The following is a 27,013-nucleotide window of genomic DNA, read 5'->3' as shown; positions in this document are numbered from 1 at the left end:
GCCTCTTCATCACAGCAAAACTCCTTGACCAGGTTGTCTGTCCTGTCTTGCTCTCCTTCCTGCCGCCCCATCCTCTCTACTACTGCTGGCTGCTCCAGTCGGACTTTCGTCTCTGCCACTCAGTCGAGAAGACTTTCGTCACTACTGAGCACAAATGGCCTACACCTTGCCAGGACAAAAATTAAATCTAAGTTTGCGTCTTACTCAGCCTTTCCTCGGCTTTTGATGTGTTCGACCTCTCCCTCCTCGAAACACTTCTTCACTTGGTTTCTGGGATTCTGTACAGACCTAATTTTCTTCCGGTGGCATTGGTCATTCCCTCTGTGTTTCGTGTGCTGATTGCACCCCTTCTTGCAATTTTCCTCTCAAAAATGCTTGCGTGCCCCAGGGCTTTCTCCTGCCCCCTTTTCTTTGCCTTCCTTAGGTAACCTAATCCCTTCCCATGGCTTCAAGCATCAGCTGTTGGCTCCAAAATGTCAAGCTTTGGCCCAGAGCTTCCCAGAACTCCAGACCTAGATGTACATTTCCCTATTCAGCATCCTCATTTAGTTGTTTAATAAGCATTTGAAGTATTACATGGCCACAGCCAAATTCTAGGGTTCCACTCCCTACCGGAACTCCAGCCCACTTCCCTGTCCTAGTATAAGCTGTCATGCAGTGGCTCAGGCCAACTATCTGTCAATCTGCCTTGGTTCCTTTCTTCCACATCCAGCCCATCACTACCTTTTGGTTGCCTATTAAAGACCTTTCTGTAATTCCACCTGTCCCACGGCTCCCCTGCCACAACCCTAATGTGATTCCTGCCTAGATTGCCAAGTGCCACTTCCTAACTGGTCTCCTTACTTCCCCCTTTCCCTAATGCATCCACCATCCCTCAGAGTGGTTCTGATACATTAAACCAGATCATTCATTCTGCCGCTTAAAACCTTCCCATGGCTTTGTTATGCCTTGAATTAAACCCAGACCCCTTCTTTGAAGCCTCCTTGATCTGAGCCTTGCCCACCATTAGCCTCAGATCCCCATCTCCCTCCATTTCCTGGGCGTGGTGGGTTTTTCTATGCTGCGTCCTATTTCTTCCATCCCAAGGCCTTTGTTCTTGTTCTACCTCCTTATTGCGGAATGCCTTTCTCCCCCAGTATCCTCCCTCCACCAGCACTTTCTCATTGTTTTGGTTTCAACTCAGATACTGCTTGGGATACAGTGCCGTCCTGATGCAAGCGAAAGCAGCACTTTTACTTCATCACATTCCTTTTTTATCTTCTCCGTAGCACCTCTTGTACCTGAAACTACATTAATATGTTTTCAGAATTTCAGTCTACAATATAATTTCTCCCCTGTATCCTGAGCCCTTGGAACAGTATCTGGGACACAGGAGGAATGTTTCCTGACAAGATTCATGAAAAAAGGAAGCAGTGTATTTTGAATGTTTCGTTTACTTTGTATATTCCCATTCTCCATCAGGAAATAGAGAAAAATGATTCCAACTAGGGAAACTTTCATTTGTTTAGGCAGCATTTCAAAGTGCTTTAAATTCCGAGGACATTAAACCTTCCCCTACCGTGTTCACTTATGAGTGTGAAAAAAAAAAAAAGCCATTGGAGGCAAATTGTATGACTTTGGGATAACCCCTTTATTTTTTCCGTATCTCCTAGATAAGGGTTGGTCACCAGCTTTGTGTGAGTGTTATGTGTTGTTTACGTCATAAAGGTTTTACATCATCAATCATATTGGGATGTAAAATATTGTTATGGTGTAACAGTTGGCTTTGTGAATGTATTTAACTGGGAATAGAATCAAGTGTGTGACCAGATTCACCATCAAACATGCTTCAAGCTTTTCACTGATTCTTCTCCATATGATATCTTAAAGGGAGGTAATTTTTTACTTGACTTTTGCTGGTCGGTGTAATTTTTAAATTGTTACAAGCTCCGGGTGGGTGGAAATATGTTAGTCTAAATAATAAAGGGGGGGAAAAACCTGGACAGAGAACTTAATAATTTATAGGTAAACAGAACTCTTAAATTATATGTTACTTGGATTTATCTGGCACTTCTGTCGCTGCCAGTGTCAATTTCATTTGATGGCTCTTTGGCTGAAACCCTGTTAGAGTTTCCAGAAAGCTCCTGTGCTTACACCATTTGGCTTTGGAGTTCTAGTGAATGGCCGGCTTCCAGCTCTGAGGAAGTAAGGTCCCAAGAGATCAGGAGAATTTAGCTGGGGAGAGGATAAGTGTGAAGATGGGTATCTGAGCTACGACAGATCATCTGTGTCTTGTCCTGGCCTTCAGGGGGGCAGGTGTCCGGATGGAAATGAGCAGTCAGACTAGCTCGGATTGAACGAGGTGCATTGAGACCATCATGTGTCCTGCAGATGATTTTCGGTGTTTTTTTTTTTTCTTTTTAGCAAGTCGGGTAAAGTTTCCAAATTGGCAGGTTCCTCTGTCCCTTCTTCCTTGCCCCATCTCTAGGACTCAGTGTTTTCCTGTATTCTCCATATAATTGCTTACACTCGCCTTTCCAACATTTTTGTCCTAAACTTCTTTCTCTTTCCAGTTGGGTTTGCTGAGGCTGTCTCAGGTTGTGGACTCTAAGTTATAAAAGAGAGGCCTTAAGCTCCCCAGAAAGAATCCTTCTAAATAGGTGTTTAGCCCTCAAATAAGAAGGCATGTGTTTTGCACAGGTGCCTTTTTAAAGCGCTTCCCACCTACACTGGACTTTTGTCATGTGCATGGACTGACTCTCAGTATTGACCAGCCTGTCACAACATGGCTAGACATACCACACAGCTGTTCCTCTTTGCTCAGGTTCAAAACCAAGGAAGGAGCAGAGGAAGAGCTAGGATCATGGCTGCACACGAAATACTCAAAAGTGAAAATACGTGATTCAAGGGGGAGGAGACTCTCACACGCTAATTTATTCCTCCTGATCTTCAGGAAGTCTTTATGTATTGAGTTCTGGATCCAGTGGTTACAGGCCTAGAAAACAGAATCTTGTTTGATTTCATCCATAATACCCTCCGCATCTCTATTTTAACAGGGCAGTCCTGTACTGCATCGAAATGTTAATTCTTTAAGAGAGCGAATGTCTGCCTTCCAGTCAGCTTTTCACTGCATAAAGGAGAATGAAAAAATGACTGACTTTCCCGAAGTCTCAGAGGCAGAAGGAGAAGTCACGACAACAGGCTTGAGTGAGTAGAAGGAATTCAGTTTGGACTTCTGTGTTGATTCAGACGAGCCTCTGAGGTATAAAAAAGATGGCGTTCCACAGTGTGAAGGCAGTCTTTTCTGAGCAGAGCTCGGTATTTTTAAATGGAGCCTAACACTTAAAATTTGGGAAATTTCATACAAAAATTTAGATTTCTGGTTTGTCTTGGAAAAAACTTGCTATCAGGCATTCCTGAGCCTACGTCTCCACATGGCCGCTATTAAGTTTTAAGTGTTAACATGTCAGAGCCAGTTAGCTCGTTTCATCTTCAGAATAAGGCATGTGGCAAATGCGAGCATTCAACCTGTGATATTTAGAGGCTTATTATTAAGTTTGGCAAGCATTTCTACGAATGCCAAACACCGAACCCCGATATTATAAACAGATAGATCTAATCTGACATCTTAATAGCCTGTCACATTCTTTACCATAACTTTAGGTTGTAATTCATTTGGTTATTTTTGCCTGTCACTTTTGATTTTCCAATCACAGAGCATTTGAAACATCAGAATTAGACAAAATCTTGGCATTGGCGTAATCATCACAGCCATTCCTCTGGTGCTTTGCACTCTAAGGTTCCAGATGATTTGGTTTTGGTTTCTCGAACCACCTTCGAGCACATTCCAGCACCTCCCCATGTGCAAGACACATCCAGTTCATCTGCCTGACCCACTCTGCTGCACCCGTTTATATTTGTAGTTTGTAACTTACCTATTTTTCTCTTGTGACCTGCATTTGCAAATATTTTACGGCCATGATTGCTGTAGTTCTGCAGACGATTAAATTCACTTTTTGTATCTAGGAAGAACAGAGGCACATTGTGTCTGGGCTTTTCATAAAATCTTACGTAGTCAAAGCAGAACCGGTGTTAGAACATAACCACGTCCTTTAAAATGCTCTAAAGGAAAGGGTCCATCGTAAACTTTAAAATAGAGTGAGATACTATAACAGACATGGAAATGTGTATTAATGTATTTTAGTACCTTTTTAAAGTCTAGAAGAAAACTCTAGTAATGTTTGTTATCCGTTTAGTAGTGATGTTCTCTTGCCTTACAGTTAGATTTCTCTCCTGAATAGAAAAATGTCCTTCTCACTGGCAAAGTGTTTAGGTTCAAGCGTTACATTTTATTAAAATCATTATCGACGAAATTTTAAAACGATACAGGAAAAGAAAAATATTTATGCCTGTGTTAATGTTTTTATTTTGTATACGTAGCCAAAAAGGAAAGGCTTGGGCAGTGTCCACAGTTTGAGTTCTCTGCAGATTTATCTTCCAAACGTCGAAGGATATCCTCTCAGAGCAACTCTGATGAAAATCTCCCTGACGCAGTTGATCTCCAGATATCCTGTAGAGCCCCTTCTCCTAATACAGGCACAATGTGTGCTGTTGAAACTTCTCCTGCAGATTTTTCTGAGGTAATTCACTTACTAGAATCATAGGAAAATGAAGCTTTGGTTTTCTGGCTAGGCGGTTTTAAGACTGTACGAACCCTTTTTCAGTTATGGTACCTTGTACTTCTATACCGCAGCTGAGTTTTAAATTGTACTCTGTGTGTGTGTGTGTGTGTGTGTGTGTGTGTGTGTGTGTGTGTATTTCCTACTTGCTAAATTTTTGTTGTTGTTGGCTTAATGGTTATTAGACAGTTTTGATTAATATGTTGCTTTTGGTTACAGAAAAACATTTTATGAAAGTATTAAGCCTTCTGGTCTTCTGTTTCCGAGGAATTGTTCTAGATACTGGTGGTACCACGGTGAGAAATCACAGTCCTGCCCTTGAGCAGCTTTTCGACTGCTGGAGGAGGCAGACGTAGGAGCATATTATTTTACACGTAACTGGCGAATGAGTTGAGGGTTATATATGGGCTGTGCGGCTCAGGTGTGGGGTCTTACTGCCACCAATAAGTGGCACCAATAAGTTGAACTGCCACCAATAAGAATTAGTGAAGAATTAGTGAAATATTTCCAATTAAACCTAACTGGTTTAATACCGGCTGGGAAGCAGGCTGCTGTTTAGCTGCCCTTTGCTCTGCTTACTTCTTCCAAGTAGCTGGAGGGATTTTTGTTGCTTATAACTACTTAAAACCTGTCAAGATTATCAAAAGACGGTAAGCAGTGTGAAATAATACTATTGAAGATCCTTGACCTTCACTCACACGTAGACAGGAAGCTAGTTAGCTCATCACTGGCTTTCCTTGCTTTAGTTGTGCTGTGATACAGCAGGTTCCCATATCTTCAGTGAGAGGAGACACCTGACACCATTAGAGCTGGAACATTCCTGGCACCTTCTCTGTCACGTAGATTCAGTGCATCTCCTTTCGATCTTATCTGGACCCGCATAATGAATGTTTGATAGTCATTAAAGATTCTTCAGGGTCCAGTAGGTTTCATTTGTATCTTGGAGTCACTTACAATCTCTGCTCCCTCTGCTTTTTCCTCCCGGATATGAAATCATCGTCTGACAGAACCAGTCGTTTCTCATCAGAACTTTGATTGTTTGGACACACACCACGATTTAGAAATGGTTTCCGCATTAATATGAGTGTGTTTTCTGTCCTAGCCATTGATGGTTTTCCTAGCCTAGCTATTGATATTCCCGTTGTTTGATTAATAATTATATAACATCCTGCGTTAATTTTGAGAATTTTCTCTTTAGAATCAGTTAATACGGTTTTGTAGACTTCAAACAATAAGGCAACAAAAATGTGTCCCATAAACTTTTACTAGGGAGCTGAAATTTGTTTGGTAGGATGTTTAGGCTGCAGATGTTTTTAGTTCCATTCCTGTATTTTGTAACCATTAGGTAGATAATGATTGATTGGTTTAACATCAGATTTCCAGATAATCTGTAATGCTTACTCAAATCTTTACAGAGATCTCAGTACTCCTGTAAGTAGTAAGATTTAATATTTCTTTAATTTTTTTCCTCCCAAGAAATCTTTTGAATCTGGTTTAACGCAGTCTGGATATTTGGTTGAAGAGTCTGTTTCACTTTCAGATCTCACAGAAGCTTCAAGTGGTAAGTGTTTAATCTTTCCTTAATACATGCCAGTTCACCCATTGAAACATATTGTTCAGTGGATATTTATGTTTCAGCATTTACCTATATGCTGAAATTTGGGAAAACTGAAATGGTGCCCTCCATTTGAGGAGCTCACAGTCTAGTACAAATGTTTCAGAATTCTTGTTATATGAGAGATGACTTTTATTTTTTTTGAACTGCCACCAGTAAGAATCAATGAAATATTTCCAAGCTGGTAAAATCCATTATAAAAAACAGAATCTCTGAACCCTTAACTAGTGTATTTTGTAAGACAAAACACTGCACATGTTGTTTTTGGTTTTTAAGTTTGTGGAAAGGGACCAGCATTCAAAACTTCCCCCAAATCAGTATGCTTATATTGAGTGAAAGTTACCTGTAAGGTATTAGGTTTACTTTCAGCCTACCTGTGTCTTGAAATCTTTTTTTTTTAATATTTATTTATTTTTGAGAGACGGAGAGGGACAACATGAGCAAGGGAGGGGCAGAGAGAGAGGGAGACACAAAATCTGAAGCAGGCTCCAGGCTCTGAGCTGTCAGCACAGAGCCCATCGCAGAGCTTGAACTCATGAACCAAGAGATCATGACCTGAGCAGAAGTTGGATGCTTAACTGACTAAGCCACCCAGGCTCCCCTGAAGTAAAACTCGTACGTATATAGTTAGGTCTTGCTTTTTTATTTATTCTGAAAAACCCCTTCTTTTCCATGGGAGTGTTTGGCCCATTAGCTTTTCAAGTCATTATTGATACAGTTTGATTTAAATCTACCTTTTTTGGGGGGCACCTGGGTGGCCCAGTCAGTTCAGCATCCAACTCAGTTTCGGCTCAGGTCATGATTTCACGGCTTCCTGGGTTCGAGCCCCCCATTAGGCTCTGTGCTGGCGGTGTGGATTCTGTCTCTGTCTCTGGCCCTCCCCCACTTATGCTGTCTCTCTCTCAAACTTAAAAAAAATTTTTAAGTAAGTAAATAAATACCGTTTTTTCAGCATATTCTCTTCTGCTTTTTGTTCCTCTGTTTCCCTTTTGTCTTTCTTGAATATATTTGAAATCTCCTTTTTGGAAATCCGTTTATTCATTACCTTTTATCTGTTTTCAATATTAAAAAAATTAAAAAATATATATATATGTATAAGTGTATATATTACATATACATATATACATATTATATATACATATTATACATAGTATACACATATGCATATGTATGTATTATATATATACATATCATACATGTTATATATATGTATATACATATATACATGTATACACGTATATAGGTATATATGTATACACGTATATATGTATATACATATATATGTATTAAGTGATCTCTAGTCCTAACATGGGGTTTCAACTCACAACCCCAAGATGAAGAGTTGCATGCTTTACAGAGCCTGCCAGGCGCCCCTATCCATTACCTTTTAAACTCACCTTTTGCATCTTTTTTGTTCATAGTTACAATTGTAATATACATCCTTAACCTTTCACAGTCTACTTAGAATTAATACTGATAACTTCAGGTAAAAGACAGTACATTATGATGATTTATAAGAAATACAAATTGGTACAATGGATTACTACTTGGCAATGAGAAGGAATGAGATCATGCCCTTTGTAGCAACGTGGATAGAACTAGGAGGTATTATGCTGAGTGAAATTAGCCAGAGAAAGACAGATATCATATGTTTTCATTCATATGTGGATCTTGGGAAACTTAACAGAATACTGTGGGGGAAGGGAGGGGGAAAAATAGTTACAAACAGAGAGGGAGGGAGGCAAACCCCAAGAGACTTCTTAAATACAGAGAACAAACTGAGGGTTGATGGCGGGGCAGGGGAGGGGAAAATGGGCGATGGACATTGAGGGCAATTGTTGGGATGAGCACTGGGTGTTGTATGTAAGCGATGAACACGGGAATCGGTAGATTCCCAAAACCAAGAGTACTTTACACACTGTATGTTAGCCAGCTTGATAATAAGTTATATGTATTAAAAAAGAAAAAAAAGAAAAGGACCCTGGCCTATAGTCCTTGGACATTCACTTTCAAATGGAGAGCTTTCCTCCTATTCCTCCTTTCTAATCTTATGGTCTAATAAACTTTTGCCTGCTGCTCAAAAAAAACAATGAAGAAGAAATACATATTGGTTATCTACATGAATATTCCTTGAATGAGTAAATATTTGGATGACCAAATATACATCCTTCAGATAAATTTGGTGTTCATCCACAGTTCCTAAAAATACTTTAAAGCCATGAAGGTGACATAGGTGTCTTATTACTAATGAAGGTGGCTTTTGGACCCCACCCAGTGGCAGGAGCTGGTTGCTGGGCGGACCAGCCATGTGATTGGAGGGTTCAGCCCCGCCCCCTGATCTCTGAGGAGAGGAGAGGGGCTGGAGGTTGAATCAGCCAGTGACTTCATCAGTCATGGCCATGTAATGAAACCTCCATAAAAACTCAAAAAGACAAGGTTCAGAGAGCTTCCGGGTTGGTGAACATGTGGAGATGTGGGTACCTCACCCTATCTTCATCTGGCTGGTGATTCGTATCCTTCATCATTTCCTTCAATAAACTGGTAAACATAAGTGTTTCCTTGAGTTCTGAGCTGCTCTGGCAAATTCAGAGAACATAAGGAGTAGGTCCCGAGAGCCTCTTGATTGATAGCCACGCTGTCAGAAGTGGAGGTCACAATCTGGACTCGTGACTAGCATCCAAAGTCTAAGGAGGAAGTTGTTGGAACCTCTGGTCTGTAGCAGGTGGGTCAGAGGCACAGGAGACAGCCCAGGATTTGTGACTGGCATCTTAAGTGGGAGATGGGGGATGCGCTTGTAAAACTGAGCCCTTCACCTCCAGAAGCTGATGCTGTCTCTGGATAGTGTCAGAATTGGGTTGAATTCTTAGACACCCCGCTGGTGTCTGAGAATTGCTTGCTGGTGGTCTGTCTGGGAGATTCCCTTCCCCCCATGTTAGAATTGGGTCCCGGAACCTGAATAGAGTTGGTGTTAGGGGAGATAGAAGCTTTACCTACTGTATAGATCTATTTCCTATCTCCCCACCTGTGTCTTTTATGGTACTTGACACTATAGATACCCTCTGTATTTAAATCCCACAATATTTTTGCTTTCACCAATCCTATATATTGGGAGCAGAATCTTCTCTGGTTATCCTGATAGCTATCATTTCTGATGTTCTCCATTCCTTGCTGAGGATCTAAGTTTCCCTCTCGTATCATTTACCTTCAACCTGAAAAAGAACTTCCTTCAGCATTTCTTGTAATGTATGTCTTCTCTGACTTAATTTGAATCATAACATGATGGCTGAGGCACAGAGCGGTGTTAGATTTTGTAAAAGGGGATAGAAAATACTTAGAGGAGAGCTCGCAGAGGAGAACCCACATGATACCTCCATGATCTCCTTGCCTTCTCCACCCTGTTTCACCCACCTTGCTGGAGATGCAGCCCGTGAATCTGCCTTCCTACTCTGTTCTGCCCTCCATATATCTGAGATGAATTTTACGGACGTTGATAGCCTCACTGGCCGTCCCTTCTGTTCCTTAATCATACCTTCTCTTTTCATTTAAGCTTCCAACCCTCCTTCCCTTCCTTTTTTTTTTTTTTAAGGTATTTATAATTTATTTCTTACAAAAAATAATTCTTCAGCATAAGTGTGTTTTCTGTGCTGTTTTTCTTTTATATCAACATGCGTACATGTAAATAATTAGATATCATTCAAAATTTAACTGGGCCTCCTGCGGTTTTATTTGCTAGATCTGGCAGCCCTGCTCACAAATGACTGAGATAAAAGTTCCCTGGTGCCCCTTCGTCGTCTGTGGCTTCTATTGACAGGAAAAGGAAAGATGTCAGAAGCAAATGGCCTGGGCCACTCACCACCACACCCTCCTGCCTCTCTGAACAAGCATGCCCCCCGCCCCTTTCCTCCTGTTATGGTAGATCCTCTGGGCTCTTATCTAAGGCCAACCCCTTCAGTATGGTCCCTTCCCTCTTTGAGGACCTTCTGCATGAAGTGTCCCCTCTTTTCTGAGTTGTTCATTTTTCCCATTAACATGCAACGCGCTGTAGTATCTCCCATCTTAAACCGGCCTTTGTCCCGGGGTTTCCTTTCAGCCAGAACCCCATTTCCTTGTTTTCCTCTGTAGCAAAGCTCCCTTTTTTAAAACAAAAAAAATTTTTAATGTTTATTTATTTTTGAGAGACACAGAGCATGAGTGGGGGAGAGGCAGAGAGAGAGAGAGAGAGAGACAGAATCTGAAGCAGGCTCCAGGCTCCACGTTGTCAGCACAGAGCCCAACGCGGGGGCTTGAACTCACAAACTGCAAGATCATGACCTGAGCCCAAGCCGGCGCTTAACCAACTGAGCCACCCAGGCGCCCCAATGTACCAAAGCTCCCTTAAAAGAACAGGCCGGGCCTGTCCCCTCGCCTCCCATTCTGTCTCGATGCAGCTCCAAATGGGCCTCGGTAACCAGTAGCCTCTTCATTGCTATCCCAGTAGTCACTCTCCATGTACCCTCTCCTTGGCGTCTCAGCATGGCAGGCAGAGCTGACAGTGTCCTCCTGTGAGAAACCATTTCTTCACTGGGCATCGGGACTTCATTCCCTCTTGTTTCCCCCTATTTCCCTGGCCATTTCCTATTTGTCTGTTTTCTTTATTCCTTCTCTTCCATCCTGACCTTTAAACATTTGAATGCCCTGGGTTCAGTGCTCCCGACTTCTCTGCACACTCACTTCCCTAGGTGATTGTAGGCATTCCCACCACCTTGAATGCTGTCTCTGTGCTGCTGACTTCAAAATTTCAATACCCGTCCTTGGTGTCCTCCCTGAACTCTAAACCTAAGTGCTCAGCTGCCTTTTCTGGTCTCCACATGGATGTCTAATAAACATCTCGGACTTAACATACTCAAATGGGTCTTAACTGTTTCTCGTTCCGGAGACTGCTCATCTGTTTGTTTGTTTCGGTTTTTTTTCCATCTCCGTAAACAATACTGACCATTCACCCAATTGGCTTGTGTCAAAAACCTTGACATTACCTTGACACCTCCCTTTCAAAAGTTAAACTTGAGTGCGGTTAACAAATACTGTTGGCTTTGTCTTGACAATATATCAAATGCCTAACCATTTCCCACCTCCTAAGTATCATCACTGTGGTCCAGGCTACCGCCTTCTCTTGCCTGGATTGTTTTGTCTCCTCTGTGATTTCCCTGCTTCCATCTCTGTCCCCCTCCCTCTTTGGAATCTTCTACACGGTGGGCAGGGTGCTCCTTTTAAAATGACAGCTACACTATATCATTCCCCTTCTCAAAATCTTTCATTGACCTCCCGCTGTACCTAGAATAGTAGCCAGCCCACACCCGGCCTGGTCAGTCCTTAGCCTTCTCTTGGAAGCTTCTTATCTCTCTTCTCCTTGCTCAGGCTGTTCCAGCCACACCGGCCTTGTTGTCCCTCTAGTGCGTCAGGTACGTTCTTATCTCGGATCTTCGCACTTGGCTTCATGCATGTAATGTTCTTCCCTAGATGTGTGCGTGGCTCACTTCGTCCCTTCACCCAGATGCCTGCTGGATCCCTGAGACACCTCAAAACAGCAGCTCCCCCCTCCCACCATATCCTGCCTTATTCCCTTAACTTCTACATCATTTCCTTTAAAGGCCTAAATTACTACTTGTCGTTATCGAAACATTTCTTTAACCTTATCTCTTTATTTGGAGATGACTGTAGAGTCGCTTGCAGTTGTACGAAATAATATAGACATCCAGTGTCCACCCTCCCCAGTGTCCCCCAGTGGTGACATCTTGGGTAGCAGTAATATGGTGTCACAACCAGGAAATTAACACTGATACAATCCACTGACTTTTCTTCAGATGTCACCAGTCTGACTTGCACTCATTTATGTGTATATTTAGTTCCATGTAATTTTAACACGTGGGGAGACTCATGTGGCCACACTGCCTTCAGTCAAGATAGAGAACCGTTCCAGCAAAGGGAACCCTCATGCTGTGCTCCCCCTTTCGTAGCCATAGCTTCCTCTCACCTTCTACCCCTCCCAGATCTTTTATACTGTCTATTTGTTCCCCAAAGTGTGGGAGCTTTATGTGGGTTTTCATTTTGGTTTTGGTTTTGGTTTTGGTTTTAGGTTTATTTTGAGAGAGAGTGCATGCGAGCAGGGGCGGGGCAGAGAGAGAGAAAATCCCAAGCGGGCTCCACACTGTAAGCATGGAGCCTGAGGCAGGGCTCGAACGCATGAACCACGCGGTCGTGACCTGAGCCGAAACCAAGAATTGGGACGTTTAACCGACTGAGCCACCCAGGTATCCCGGGGGCTTTGTGTGTTTTATTCATTGTTGTATCTCTAGCACCTAGAAAGGAGTGCCTGTCATGTCTAGGTCTAGCACCTAGAAAAAAGGGCCCAACATGTTTGTTAAATGTGGGTCATAAAGAAATACTCCCGTGAGAAAAAAACTTTGCAGGAGGAAGCTTTGCCTTGTTTGCAGGCACACACAACATATAAATGTTTTGATTTGATAATCTTTCCTCTTCTCATCCCATCTTCTCCCTCCCACCACCCTTGCATCCTGAGATACCTCTGACTCCAGCAGTAAAATTGGTCCTCAGTCGTTGTTCAACTCAGGTTAGTTTTATGGTGTAAGTCTTGGGTGTTGTGAGTGGAGGCAGGCTAACAGTCAGTCGCTCTGTTTTGCAAGCACCGTCTTAGATTCGTGGGAGCCAAAACTCTTCGCTTACCTTTACCCTCAGTAGTTAGCAAGTTGTGACCATTGCCACTTCTCTGTCTTCTTTTTATATATCCAAATGAAATTCCAGATATCATTCCCCAAGCAGGATATATTAGGGTCAAATTTCTTTCTTTCTTTCTTTCTTTCTTTCTTTCTTTCTTTCTTTCTTTCTTTCTTTCTTTCCTTCCTTCCTTCCTTCCTTCCTTCCTTCCTTCCTTCCTTCCTTCCTTCCTTCTTTCTTTAAGTTTATTTATTTATTTTTGAGAGAGAATGAGTGCGGGGCAGGGGCAGAGAGAGGGGGAGACAGAGAATCCCAAGCAGGCTCCACGCCGTCATTGCAGAGCCCAACGACCCCACACAGTCGATCCCCTGACCGTTAGATGACAACCTGAGCTGACAGCAGGAGTCGGGCATTTAATCAACTGAGCCACCCAGGCGCCCCTAGGGTGGAATTACTTGTAGCACGTTATTCTCTTTGCAAATACATGATGTTTTTGGTGTGGAACAACCTGATTCAGATGTCTTCTACATCTCTTGTTTACGTGTTTACTCGGAAGGAGTCAAGGTTGCTGAGTGTGTAGAGGGTGAAAGATCAAGTGTTGCTGTTTCCCTTGACAACTTGACGGAAGTGAGCACAGACACCACTCCTGAAGGCAGGTCACTGGTCACTCCACTCTGCAAGAGGGACGTTGCATCCTCTGAGACCTTCGTACTTCGTTCGGTGCTAAAGAAACCCTCTGTTAACCTGTTTCTAGAAAGCCTGCAGGTAAGTTGAGAGCTACTTGTCCTAAAGCGAATGGAATAAAAATTCATTTTGGTTTAAAACAGCACGAGAAATCTGATGTTAAAATCCAGGCTGCGGGCGCCTGGGTGGCTCAGGCTGAGCCTCCGACTTCGACTCAGGTCATGATCTCACGGTTCTTGGGTTTGATCCCCGCGTCGGGCTCTGTGCTGACAGCTCAGAGCCTGGAGCCTGCCTTGGATTCTGTGTACCCACCTCTCTCTGCCCCTCCCCCCACCCATGCTCTGTCTCGCTCCGTCTCTCAAAAATAAATAAATGTTAAAAAACAAAAAAAAAAAATCCAGGCTGTAAATGCTGTGAGAAGTTTGAATGGCTGGGCTCTGGAGTCCAGGTGCCCGGTTTCAAACTCTGACTCTGAAGTTTAAGAGCTGGGCAAATTCTGTAACCTTTTTTGTACCTTGGTTTCATCTCTGCAAGGATGGCTAATTTGAGCAGAGGAAGTGGAATAATAATAGGAAATTAGCACCAGTGCCCGGCAAACGAGAGGTAATTTTTTTTCCAATCCGTACGCATTTAAATATATACCCATGCCTACACATCTCTTTCTTTTCTGTTTTCTCTTTTAAAGTTTATTTATTTATTTTTGAGGGAGAGGGCGCGTGTGTGCCCGCAAGTGGGGAGGGGCAGAGAGAGAGGGAGACAGGAGATCGAGAATCCCGAACTCAAGAACCGTGAGATCGTGACCTGAGCTGAAATCAAGAGCCAGACTCTTCACCGACTGAGCCACCCAGGCACCCTGCCTACACATCTGTTTCTAAAGCCAAAGTAAAGTAGTACCTTCTATTTACAGACGTAGTTATGGTCAGTGGTTATTTAACTGTTTAACAGTTTTTCTGGTTGAAGAGCTCTATACAGGGCTGCTTATTCATATCCTATGTATTTGGTTTCTTTTCAAACAGGCTTAGCATCTTCATGATCCTTACAACTCTTACTGATTAACGACGTTACGTAGCAAACATCCAGTCCTACCACTAAAATTATGTGAAGATTTTTATAATTGATCTTTTTACTAAGCTCTCCAAAGTTTGTAGGTGTATACACTTTGAGTTGTTTGCTAATTTTCACGGTTGTTTTGATTACAAACAAATGTAAAAATTCACAAGAATTTTATTTTCTAAGTTCACTTATTTCACAAATAATGGGCGTTTTCCTGGTCATGAAAATGAAATGGACTTGAGAGACAGTTGCTCAAGGAGGGTTGTTTGGGGCAGGGCATTTGCTTAGAGAAGGAGGGGCTTTTGGAATGGGTGCACTGGAGAAAATGAACAGCTCTAGAGAACAAGGACTGGTCCAGGGTTTGGGAAGCAGATGATGGTTTGGAGGTGACTCATGCAGCCCACGGCCCTGGCACTCCCCTGCTTCCCTCCAGTGGCCCTGTGTTGAGTTTTGCCTTGTTTGGCGATTCAGGACTTGCGCTGTCCCTTCCTCACGAACTCTATAATCTCTTGGGGAAGCAGAGAGGGACAGATACTACCTTCTTTCCTTGCTCCTAAATCAGGAATATAGTAATGGGGACAGGAGATTTACACACTTAAAAAAAGTCTGTTTCCCATACTTAAGAGACAAAACACCCTATTATGCCATTTACCTGTTTTCTTGTTTTTGTGCAATTTTTACACCTATAGATAGCCTGATCTGACACCATCCATAGTACATCATACCTCTAGCCACTCATATTTTCCTTAACTTCATTTGCTAGATTAAAAATGATGGAATGCGGGGTGCCTGGGTGGCTCAGTCGGTTAAGCGGCCGACTTCAGCTCAGGTCACGATCTCACGGTCCGTGAGTTCGAGCCCCACGTCGGGCTCTGGGCTGATGGCTCAGAGCCTGGAGCCTGCTTCCGATTCTGTGTCTCCCTCTCTCTCTGCCCCTCCCCCGTTCATGCTCTGTCTCTCTCTCTGTCTCAAAAATAAATAAAACGTTAAAAAAAAAAATTAAAAAAAAAAAATAAAAATGATGGAATGCATTCAGCCCATGTTATGGATTTCTGTTCTTTAATTTTCTCCTAAAATACGATTTACTAAAGTAATATAAAGAGAGTCCAGGTTTTCTTGTGGCTAATGTCACTAAGCCAGAACAGTTATGAAAGCAAACGTAATCTGCGACACTACATAGTATTTATTACCTTTGGCAGAAGAAAGTTCAAAGTGACCATTCCTAATGACTGTGAGTGTGCATTTATATGCGTAAAATTATTCATTGATGTTTATTTTGTTTAGGAACACTGTGACAATCTCTGTGATGACGGGACTCATCCGAGCTTAATCTCAAATCTTGCAAACTATTGCAAAGAACAAACAACAGGTAAGAAATCCACACTTATTTGGAAGCCTGAGGATACCATTTTCTTGTAAAACTCTGTGCTAGTATGTGGTATTTTCAATGATCTGCTAAATGCCTCGATGCTTTGGAAATTACATGGGAATGAACAGTTGGTTGGAGTCTCAGAATTGGTCTGTTCATTTCATCTGCCCGTTTGTACTTAATGGTAACACTTAAAGGAAATTAATATTCCAATTTGGTAAACTTCCAAGATACTCATGCAAAATTTACTTTAAAATCTATTACTGTATTGTAATTAGAAATACTGCTTACCTTTTCCATTTTGAATTTTTTTTCTCTACAAACAGTATTTACTATTATACAAATAATAGCTGCTAAAAGATTCTAGGATACGTACTTTAGATAAGAAATGTAGCCTAATTTTTTATCTACCCATTCATTATCTATAGAAGGTCAAGAAAATTGTAAAGTGCCAGCCTTTCTAAATGTCAGGAAGAGGAAGAGAGTTACTTTTGGAGAGGACCTAAGCCCTGAGGTGTTTGATGAGTCTTTGCCAGCAAATACTCCGTTGCGTAAAGGAGGAACACCCGTTCGCAAAAAGGATTTGAGTAATGGCAGTCCCCTGCCACTCGAGCAATCACCAGTTCCTGCACAGTTATCACAACCAGATTTTGATGACAAGGGGGAGAATCTTGTAAGTGTGCAAAGTGTGGAGCAAACTTGTTTATATTTTCATCAGACCTCACCTGTTTTGTGTGAACAGTAATTATGCTTTGAAATCATGAAATGGACTAGATGTGTCATGGTATAATTTAATGCACTTGTATAGGTAGGCTCCCCCCCACCGCCCTGCCCTGCCCCATCCTGTGCTCATCCCGACAAGTGCATGGGTTATTCCCTGCTGTCTCCTACTTGCAGGGTTCCTTGTACATAGAATGTTTCGTGGAGCTGAAATACTGTGGACTGTAGGATGTACTGTTGCTTTATGTATCACCAGGAGAGAAGGCTAGACCGTAAGCTCTGACGCCCCATGAATTTGTAAGATGCGCTCAGATTTCAGAGGAGGAAAGATGTGAAAGAGCACCAGTCTTAGAACTGATATGCTGTAACTATACACTTGTTTCCTTCAGATGAATTTCTGTAGGGAGAATTACTGGATGAAAGAAGAGGAATGCGTTTCACCTTTTTGATACATATTGGTGAACATCCAGAAAGTGTACCAGTCTGGACTCAATAGCAGTATAAATGGTTTTATTTTACCATACTTTGTAAACCCTGGGTATTAACTGTACTTTTTTTTAATAGCTTAATGGAAAAAGATGACTTGAAAACTTCTAGTTTTTACTAGTGAGGTGTGAACATTTTTCATACGTTTGTGAGCCATTTGAATTTCTTCTCTAAAGAATTGCCTATTTTTATATTGGGACCATCATTCGTTCTCTCCCTGGCCTATTACACTTTGAAATAAGAATACTCCACTCTCAGCCAAGATGGAGTCAAAGGGACCTAATTTATGTTTTCATGAGAAACAACTAAAAGAAACCCCCCCCAGAAAACACACAAAACAGTGGTTCTCAGACATTGAACATCAGGAAGCATAGGATAGTAATCCCTGAGAGAGGGTAACAAGTGAGGCAAGCTGTACGAGAGCCCCAATTTACTGCCTGGGCTGGACTGCCAGGCCACTGCACAGGAAGGGCTTACCTTGGCGGAGCCTGGTGGTCTCCGTGAGTTGAGGGGATGGGAGTTAGGGTCTGGGAAAGTGTAGGAGGCTAGAGCTTATAGCAGAGTACCAGAGAGGAGAGAGCTGCACAGAGAGCTTTGGAGATCTGCAAAGGGTCTCACTTGAATCTGTAGCTGAGCACTGGTCACCATGAACTTGTAAGTAAACTGCCCGAGGCCAGGGAAATGACTACCCAGATGGAACAGAGGGAACAATCCCTAGGGTTCACAGAGGGACAGTAGTAGTGTTCCCAGCAACCTGAGTGGTAGAAAAACCTTATAATTCACAGCACATCAGACACTCAGGAGAGTATTGCCTCACTAGTAGAACAGAATTAGATTAAAAGCCTAGCAGAGTTTAAAAGCTTTGAAAGGATACCACTTTTCTATCACAGTGTCAAACAGTGTTACCTTCAAAATGTCTGACATTCAATTAAAAACTAATAGACGTGTAAGAAAAGGTGCCCCCATAATAAAGAGGAAAATCAATCAATAAAAGTAGACCCGGAAATTACACATATGGTAGAATTTATAGACGGAGGCATTGAAAGTTTTTTTAATCTATCTTTCCTATGTTCAAGGAGGTGCAGGAAAGATTGAGCTTGTTAAGAACATGAAATATAGAAAAGATCCAACTTGAACTCTGAAAATTATAATCTCTGGGAAGAAAATTAGGTTGAATGAGATTAATAGCACATTAGAGACTGCAAAAGAAAAGATTACCAAACTTAAAGGTACAACAATAGAAATTATTTTGCATGAAAGAATAAAAATGACTGAGCAAAAGTGAGCAGTTGGTAAGCTGGGACAACTTTAGGTGGCATAATATACATGTAATTAGAGTCCCAAAGGAGAGGAGAGATCAGACAGAACAGAAAAAAAAAAAAGTTTGAAACATAATGCTGGAAAATTTTCCAATTTGATAAAATGATAAACTCACAGATCCTGAAGTCTAGCAAATTCCCAGCACAGGAAACATGGAATAGTATGCAAAGACACATCATTGCTTAGAATCAGTGATATATGGCCTGCAAGGAACCAGAGTAAAAAGACACATGACATAAAAAACAACAATATGAGAAGCAGTAGAACTCTCATTAGAAACTGTGCAAGCCAGAAGACAACACAGCAGCATCTTTTGAAGACGTACTTAATTACTTGGAGCAAAAAGCCAAATAATAGCAACAACAAAAACTTGTCAACCTAGAATTCTATATCCAGTGAAACTATATTTCAAAACAAAGGTGAAGGACAGGCCTTTTCAGACATATGGAAGCTGAGAGAATTCATTATTGTAGCAGGGTAGCATTAGGGAAGTCCCTTCATCAGGAAGAGAATGGTTCCAGATGGAAATCTAGCAAAGGAATGAAGAGCATTGAAAATGCCATAAACAAGTGGGTGAATGTAGCACACTTTAATCTCTATAAAAAATTGTTTAAGGCAAGAATAACTAGTGTATTGTTTGGTTTATAACCTAGTTAGTGAAATATACAACAAAAGTAACATGGTATGGAAGCTGGGAGGGGTTTTTAACCTGTACGCAAAGTGGTGTAAGTTAAAGATGAAACCCTAAACCCTGTAAACCCTAAACAACAAACAAAACAACAACAAGAATGTATGGGATGCACCTAAAGCAGGCTTAGAGGGGAATAAAGCCTGTATTTCAACATAAAGAGACAAATTGGTGATCTCAACTTCCACTTTAAGAAACTGACAAAAGCAATTAAAGCCAAAGTAAGCAGAAGGACTTAATAAAGATAAATGCAGAACTCAGTGAAGTGAAAAAGAAAAGCAATAGAGAAAAGTCGTTGAAATAAAAAGATTATGCCTTAAAACAATAATATGAGTAAACTTGTAATCAGACTGTTCAGGGAAGAGGGAAGATACTCCCAACTACCAATATAAGGAATGAGCGGTGACTATACATTCTAACAGGTATTATTAGAAGGCTCATACAGATAAAAGGATAATCAGGAAGTATTATGAAAAATTTACTGCCAATAAATTCAACAATGTAGATAAACTAGACCTATGTCTTGAAAAACACAAACTACCCAGTCTCACTTGAGAAGAAATCCCTTATCTCATCCTCCCTATATCAACTGAAGAAATTGCAGTTGTAGTCAGAACCTTCCCACGTAGAAAACTGCGTGTCCAGATGATTTTGCTACTGAATTCTACCAGACACTTAAGGAAGAGCTCATTCTGCAGACTCTTTCAAACAAATTGAGGAGGTGGGAGTAATTCCCAGTTCATTAATGTCAGCATTAACCTGACACCGTAGTCAGACATTATCTTTTTATTTTTGATTTTTTTCAGTTTTCAGAATTTTTAGGAACTATTTAAAAACACTAGTCACGACTCCATGAATTAAACGTGTATTCATTAAATGTAAACATTCCATTCTTTTTTTTTCCTTTTAAATATGTATTTCATAATCAGACATTTTTAAGAACACTATAATCCAGTATCCTCATGAACATAATACATAGAGATACTACATCATGACCAAGTGAGATTTAACCCAGAGATGCAAAGTTGGTTTAATATTTGAAAAACAAGCTGTAATGCACCACATTAAACTAGGAAAAGCCATATGGTCATTTCTGGGGAAAACAAAAAAAACCTCTATGCCAAACTAATGATTAAAGACAAGTTTCTTCAAAGTCACAAGTTTTTTTCTATGAGAAACCAACAGCTACCATCATACTAGCAATGTGGTTCTGCATTTATAGTGTCATTTTCTCTGAATTTCCCCTGAATAATATTGAAATGTTAGGTTGTGTTTATTAATGGAATGCCCTATTTATTTTAAAGTTAAGATGTGTGATTTTAAATAAACCAAAGAGTAACTTGTTAGTGGATCATTATGGCTACTTTCACTTAATGTTTAATTTTTATTTGTTGGATTGTAGTTAATAAACATAGTTTCATTAAAGATTGATAAATATTATAAAATGTGTTTATATCTAATATCTTTGTTTGCTTTGACTGTTTCTCTTTTATTGATTTCTCATCTTTATGATTATTACAATTCCACCTACAAAAGTCCTTATTTTCTTTTGGGCACATATGTCCACTGAATTTAAGGATGCCTAATTTCTGCTCTTGTTTTTCTTTGTTCAGGAAAACATAGAACCTCTTCAGGTGTCATTTGCCGTTCTGAGTCCTCTTAATAAGTCTTCAATCTCTGAGACTCTTTCAGGTAGTAACTTTTTTTTTAATCTTATACAAGTGTCATTTTCAGTATGTGTCAATATGAAACTAAATCTCCTTAATTCATTTAAAAATTTTTATTTTTATTATAATAATGCATGTTTGGTTTAAAAAACCAAATAGTATTGGGGCACCTGGGTGGCTCAGTCGGTTAAGCATCTGACTTCGGCTCAGGTCACCATCCCATGGTTTGTGAGTTCGAGCCCCATGTTGGGCTCTGTGCTGACAGCTCAGGGCCTGGAGCCTGCTTCTGATTCTGTGTCTCCCTCTCTCTCTGCCCCTCCCCTGCTTGTGCTCTGTCTCTCCAAAAAAATAAGTAAATAAACATTAAAAAAAATAAATGGTACAGGAAAGCTTCTAAGAAGCCTCTTGCCCATCCAAGTCTCATACCTTTTAATCACCCACATTGAACTTCCATAGATAGGTAGTGCCATTTTTCAAGTCACTGCAGGCAGTGCAGTTGCCCTCTCAAGTCTTAATTATCAGTAGTAGGCTCCTTTTGTTGAGTGATCCGGATCGTATGGGTCTTTTTTCAGTATCCAGACCTGTTCACCAACATTAACTTGGCCTTTTGGACACATGCACTTTTCAAGGTCTCTGGCTTTTTTATGATCATGATAAAGCAAACCAGGACTTAGATGACAAATGTTATGGGAAAAGCACTTAGGACGGGAACCATTATTCGTGTCTCTCCCCCTTGATCAGAGTCCTTTAGTGGCTTCTCATTAGCTTGACAACACGAACCAGGTTCATGGGTGCAGAATCCAAGACCTGTAGTGCGAACTTAGAGCTAAGCTTGGAAGCATAGTCTATCATATTCTAAAGACTGTGTGCTCTTTAACACACATTATACTTCCTTTCATTTACACCATTAAAAGTGGTCAGATGAAAAATTACTTGAATTTTGTAAATTACAATAGTTATTTTCAGGATCATCTTAATGCCCTCCATTGCAATTTTATTGTACAAAATGTAGCTTGGGATAAATGGATGCCATCAGTGAAAATATGGTATTTCCTATAATATGATTTAATCTGTTATCTTAGGGTAATATGCTGTCTCTGTGGAAAGTGGTGACGGTTTCTGGGTGTTGAGGGAACTTAAAATTTTAAAGCACGTTTTTGAATCTCAAAATTTATTCTTGGTAATTATTTATGCTTAGATACTATGTTATGCTAAAAGCAAAGGTGGGTATCCATAAGAGTACCCAGTGTATCCAGAAAATTACGGCTCTTACGACTTTATGTTAAGCTACCCTAATTTTGCTTGTGTCTTACTCATCAGGCATTGATACCTTTAGTTCTTCAAATAACCATGAGAAAACAGCCTCCCATAAAGTTGGTAGAATAACACGGGCCTCTAACCGAAGAAGTGTAAGTGTTTGTATTTGGCACAGTATATTTGTTTTTAAATCTTACTATAGATTTTTTGTTTTTATGGTCAAATTACTATGGGTAAAAACTTGATTTGATTGCAGTCATTAACAGTTAATACGTACGTAGCATATCACCACGGTAATGGCTCTTTTTCTGATTTGATTTTAATTTTATTAGAAGAAAAATACGGTAAAACAAGATGCTATCAGAATTTGTGTTATGTGGAAGGTAATCTGTTTGGATTGTTTCTTTTGGATCTGTATGGTTTTATGAATTTTATTGAGGTACACAGTGGAGAAGAGTAGCGTGTAAATAACAGAGCCAGAAAATGGCATAATTGTACCTTTTTACAAAAATATTTCATTTTGGTTTTTAACACTGGGTTTTAACACTTTCTCGTAGGAGCATAACTCCCATTGAATGTGTGTCTTTTCCTATTTTATTATATAATTAGGTAAAGTTGGATTTTTATTTAAATTCGTAAATATATGATATTACCATTATAGGGCTTTTTGCTGATACTGTTGGGTGATAAAGCCAGAATTCAAATTTAGATAATCTAAATGCATATTTCCCCTCATAACTCAACAGCAGTAGGCTGCTAAATTGTAGATGCTTAATACATATTTGGTAAATAGGTAAATCAACTAATCTTAAACTTTTTTTCTTCCTTAATGGGCAGAATGCATATGCTTCTTTGGGTCTGTGTTTAATAAGATCAGAAATTGGTAATTCCTATTCTCCCCCATGCGAGTTTAAGCTGGTTAAAATGCTTCTAATGGAATTTGTGAATTAAGAGGAACTGGGATAGAAAACGGTAGAAGTAGTGTGGGAGGAAAACTAAATGTGGAAAACATATCAAAATGTAACTGTTTTATGGTTATCCCTACTTTAAATTTTTTATAGCAATTGATCACTTTTGCAGAAGAGGAGGTTTGCAACTTACTTCATACAGAAGCTCAGCCCTGTAAAGAAAAGAAAATTAATAGGAGGAAATCTCAGGAAAGCAAGCACACAGAAAGAGTGCGTCCTAAAAAGAACCAAGTAAGTGTGTGTTTAAACACATAATAAGAATAGAAGTGGTACGTTTCTTTGTTGTATGGTTAGGAAAGCATGGAAAGAAATTTTTTTCCAGTTAACATTGGACCGAGAGTATTAAAATCATCACAGAATAGAAAGGACCATAAGCAATTATGTACTCAGTTATAATTACCCGAGGACCGTTTTTGTATCTTCGTCGTTGTGTTACGTACATTAGCCCAGTAAAACGTTGGCACTCAAATGTTAAGTTGATTTTTCCCTTTGAATCTGATCCAACCTCAGCCTTTGAGAGGATTCCTCCAATTTCTTAGACAAAGGTGAGTGGACCATCTGCCACTTGTGTGGCTTTGCTTCTGCCAGTGGCTGGCTCAATCTCTTCCCCATGTTTAAGGAAGAATTGAGAAACTGGCTCTGTGTCTTTCTCAACACTTCAAGGCCTGTGCTGGCTCAGGTGACTTCACTGTCTCGTCAGGGATAGCGAGTGCAGCACCTTAACCCAGTCACCAGACCCCTTTCGCTTGGGTGATCCGGACCTTCCTCTGCCACACCCCACCCGCAGCTTGCTAGTACCCTTCCCACTTCCAGTAGTGCATGTTCTATGTCCCATTCCCTGACCCCCGGCTGCCGGCACATCCCGCCTCCTCATTCCCTTACTCACGTCCCTCGTCCGGTATCAGCGGTCTTCTGGCCCCTCTGTGTACCCTCCAGCAGGCAGGCATCCCGTCATCTCCTGTGTTTCCTGTTCGCCCCAAACTGCGTGAGCTGTTTCACCAGCTCTTGTCAGTAACCTCAGTTCTCTGCCCCTTTTCATTCCATTTCAACTCTGGATTAATCCATTATCCCCTCTCCCATCTAACACTGCTGCTGGAGAGACCCACACAGGTGCTCCTAAGGTAGAGTCATAGTTCCAGGTGTTACCTGAAGTCTGGTGTATCATTTTCTACCTCTTCCCTTTAAGTATTTTCCCAAGATATTGAGTAGCTTAGTAAGTAAAATCCGGGACAACCTGCCGCCTCAGCAGCGTTTGACATAATTGAGAGCGGCCTTTACAGTCTCTGTTAAAGGTTTATTTTCTTTCACCCACCCTTAGTTTGTATTCCCTAGAGTTCTACTCTTTGCCTTTCCAAATTGTATATTTTCTGGGTGATGTCCTAGGCAGCATGGTTGGTGCCTCCCAAATCTTTCTGATCTAGAAACATGTTGAGCAGCCTACTAGACTTCTCTTCTTAAACCATCCTGTAAGCACCTGCACTATCCACTTTTTGAAAACTACAGTAACTCGCCAATATTACCCCAACACCCTCCCCCTGCAAAACAGTCAGTAAACTTCCATCCCGTTCCATTCAACAAAAACTGGCTTAAACACGGCCCAAACATCTGCCGTTTAGGAAAGCCAGGAAAAACTGGAAGTTTTCCTGGCTCAGTCCCTCTTTTAGGTCACACTCCATTGAGAGATCCCCTTGCTGAAAAAAATAAACCTAAGTTCATAAATATGCATATACATCTTATATTATTGCATCAGAAATTGATTTTCTTCATACTCTTTAAAAAGCACTGTTACAAAGAATGTACGCATACTTCTTCACATAAAATCAATAGTCAGAAAGTCCAAGGAGGGTTGAGCAGTAAAGTTTGTTTCAACCCCTCTCGGGACCCCACAGAATCAAAATAATTGATAGAATCAAAAGACTAGACTCAGAATAGCAGTGAGAAGAGGAAGGGAGGAGGGATATTACCCAGCAGATGACAGCCTTCAGTGAATCTCTAGAAGACAGTGGATGATGGCACACTGACAGAAGAAAGAGGTAAAGTTACAGCCCAGAATGTGCTCAGAGGGAGCCAGAGAGCCATTAGGAGCCAGCTTGCCCATAGGGATCCCAGAAGACTCTGGGCCCAGTAAACAGAGTGGTGGCGAGAGTGGGAAACAGTAATGGAGACAGTCTGCACCAGTTAGCACCTCACCGCCTTCTCCCTCCTTGTTCTCCCATCCCAGGCTCCGAGCTGTCAGCACAGAGCCTGACACGGGGCTCAAACTCACGGACCATGAGATCATGCATAACCTGAGCCGGAGTCAGATGCTTAACCCACTGAGCCAAGTGCCCCTCATTTGGCCTTTTATTTATTTATTTTTGTTTTCAAGTTTGTTTGTTTGTTTGTTTATTTATTTATTTATTTATTTATTTATTGTGAGCCAATTTGACAATAAATTATATTAAAAAAAAAAAAGTATGTTTTCTAGTGCTAGGAATCCTCTAAGGAAGCGCCCCAGGAGAGGAATACAAGCGTTGTCCTTGGCAGAGCAATGAAAAACCTTTACACAGTCATAACGTAAATGCTATTTGTTTTCAACTAAGGGCAAAGCTTTAAGAACTTGATTGTCATGCAAGACGATGATCCAAATGTAGCTACTAGCAGAAGGTGAGAAAGTGGGTAGAGAAGGTGGAAATGAGGGCATTAACATTACAGTAGAGGGGTTAACCGTGCAGGTTCTGGAGCAGACAACCTGGGTTCTAAATTCTGGCTTGACCACTTCCCACCAGTGGAATGGCGGGAAAGATTCTTGATTTCTCTGTTGGTTTTAAAATAAAGGCAAGAACGGTACATCATTTGTGAGCTTCTTGTGTGCGTTTAATGAGTTAATACGTGTAAAATGCTTAGAACAGTGCCTGGCCATAGCAAGCACTATGGCTGTTAAAATCACATTCAGAACCTTGTGAGGCAAAATTTGAATTGGAAGTATCAGTTTGGACTCATGTCTGTTTTCTTTTCAAAAGATTTCCTGGCAGTGAGCACCTCTGACACCTAGATTGCCCTTTCTTTTCATCTCTTTTCTCTTCCTTCCTCTCTTTCTCTGTGTCTGTCTCTGTCTCAACCTCCCTTTCTCTCTCTTTCCCTTCCTTAGTTCCTTCCTTCTTAGCAGGGGAAGGGGCAGAGAGAGAGGGAATCTTTAAGCTGGCTCCATGCCCCGCCCAGAGCTGGACTCAGGGCTTGATCCTATGACCCTGAGATCATGACCTGAGCTGAAATCAGCAGTCGAAAGCTTAACTCACTGAGCCACCCAGGCACCCCTAGATTGCCTTTTTTTTCTTCATGTTTATTCATTTGTGAGAGACAGAGACAGGGCGGGAGCTGGTGGGGGGCGGGGGAGAGGTGGAGGGCAGAGAGAGAGGGAGACACAGAATCTGAAGCAGGTTCCAGGCTCTGAGCTGTCAGCACAGAGCCCGACGCGGGGCTTGAACTCACGGACCGTGAGATCGTGACCTGAGCTGAAGTCAGACACTTAACCGACTGAGCCACCCAGGTGTCCCCCTAGATTGGCATTCCTTAATACCATTTTCAGCTAACATTGATCAAGTGAAATGGCTGCTCTCAGATTTCTAAACAGCACTTGTAGGAAATGAGCCTGGGTCTGTACCAGTGTCCAACGAAGGAAGCTTAAACCACTGGGGCCACGAGAAAGGACATCAGACTGTCTCAAAGGGGCTCCACTGACCAAAAGTGGGACAACGTGACTATCAGACAAAAATTGCGGTGGATTGAAACACAGACTTCAAATCTGAAAAAAACGCTTCATAATAGTTAAAAAATC

General features: G+C 41.2%; 1 protein-coding gene across 9 annotated transcripts in view; it reads left to right on the top strand.

Annotated features, from left to right (window-relative positions):
* The window catches only part of CDCA2 (cell division cycle associated 2), a 52,596-nt gene that overhangs the window by 13,100 nt on the left and 12,483 nt on the right, over positions 1 to 27,013 (top strand). For 3 of the 9 annotated variants that reach the window (XM_027077368.2, XM_027077367.2, XM_027077366.2), the window contains exons 5-14: positions 3,036 to 3,186; positions 4,420 to 4,619; positions 6,135 to 6,219; positions 12,830 to 12,880; positions 13,541 to 13,749; positions 16,006 to 16,090; positions 16,519 to 16,763; positions 20,918 to 20,996; positions 22,292 to 22,380; positions 23,290 to 23,427. In XM_027077368.2, the coding sequence (XP_026933169.1) occupies positions 3,036 to 3,186; positions 4,420 to 4,619; positions 6,135 to 6,219; positions 12,830 to 12,880; positions 13,541 to 13,749; positions 16,006 to 16,090; positions 16,519 to 16,763; positions 20,918 to 20,996; positions 22,292 to 22,380; positions 23,290 to 23,427 (1,332 nt within the window). Of the gene's footprint in view, positions 1 to 1,726; positions 1,874 to 3,035; positions 3,187 to 4,419; positions 4,620 to 6,134; positions 6,220 to 12,829; positions 12,881 to 13,537; positions 13,750 to 16,005; positions 16,091 to 16,518; positions 16,764 to 20,917; positions 20,997 to 22,291; positions 22,381 to 23,289; positions 23,428 to 27,013 lie in introns of those variants that run through there. The other 6 variants (XM_015062656.3, XM_053216406.1, XM_027077369.2 and 3 more) reach the window with 6 other exon arrangements.

The sequence above is a fragment of the Acinonyx jubatus genome, chromosome B1, assembly GCF_027475565.1.
Source record: "Acinonyx jubatus isolate Ajub_Pintada_27869175 chromosome B1, VMU_Ajub_asm_v1.0, whole genome shotgun sequence".
NCBI classification, from domain to species: domain Eukaryota; kingdom Metazoa; phylum Chordata; class Mammalia; order Carnivora; family Felidae; genus Acinonyx; species Acinonyx jubatus.
This window is presented reverse-complemented; position numbering and strand designations above follow the sequence as displayed.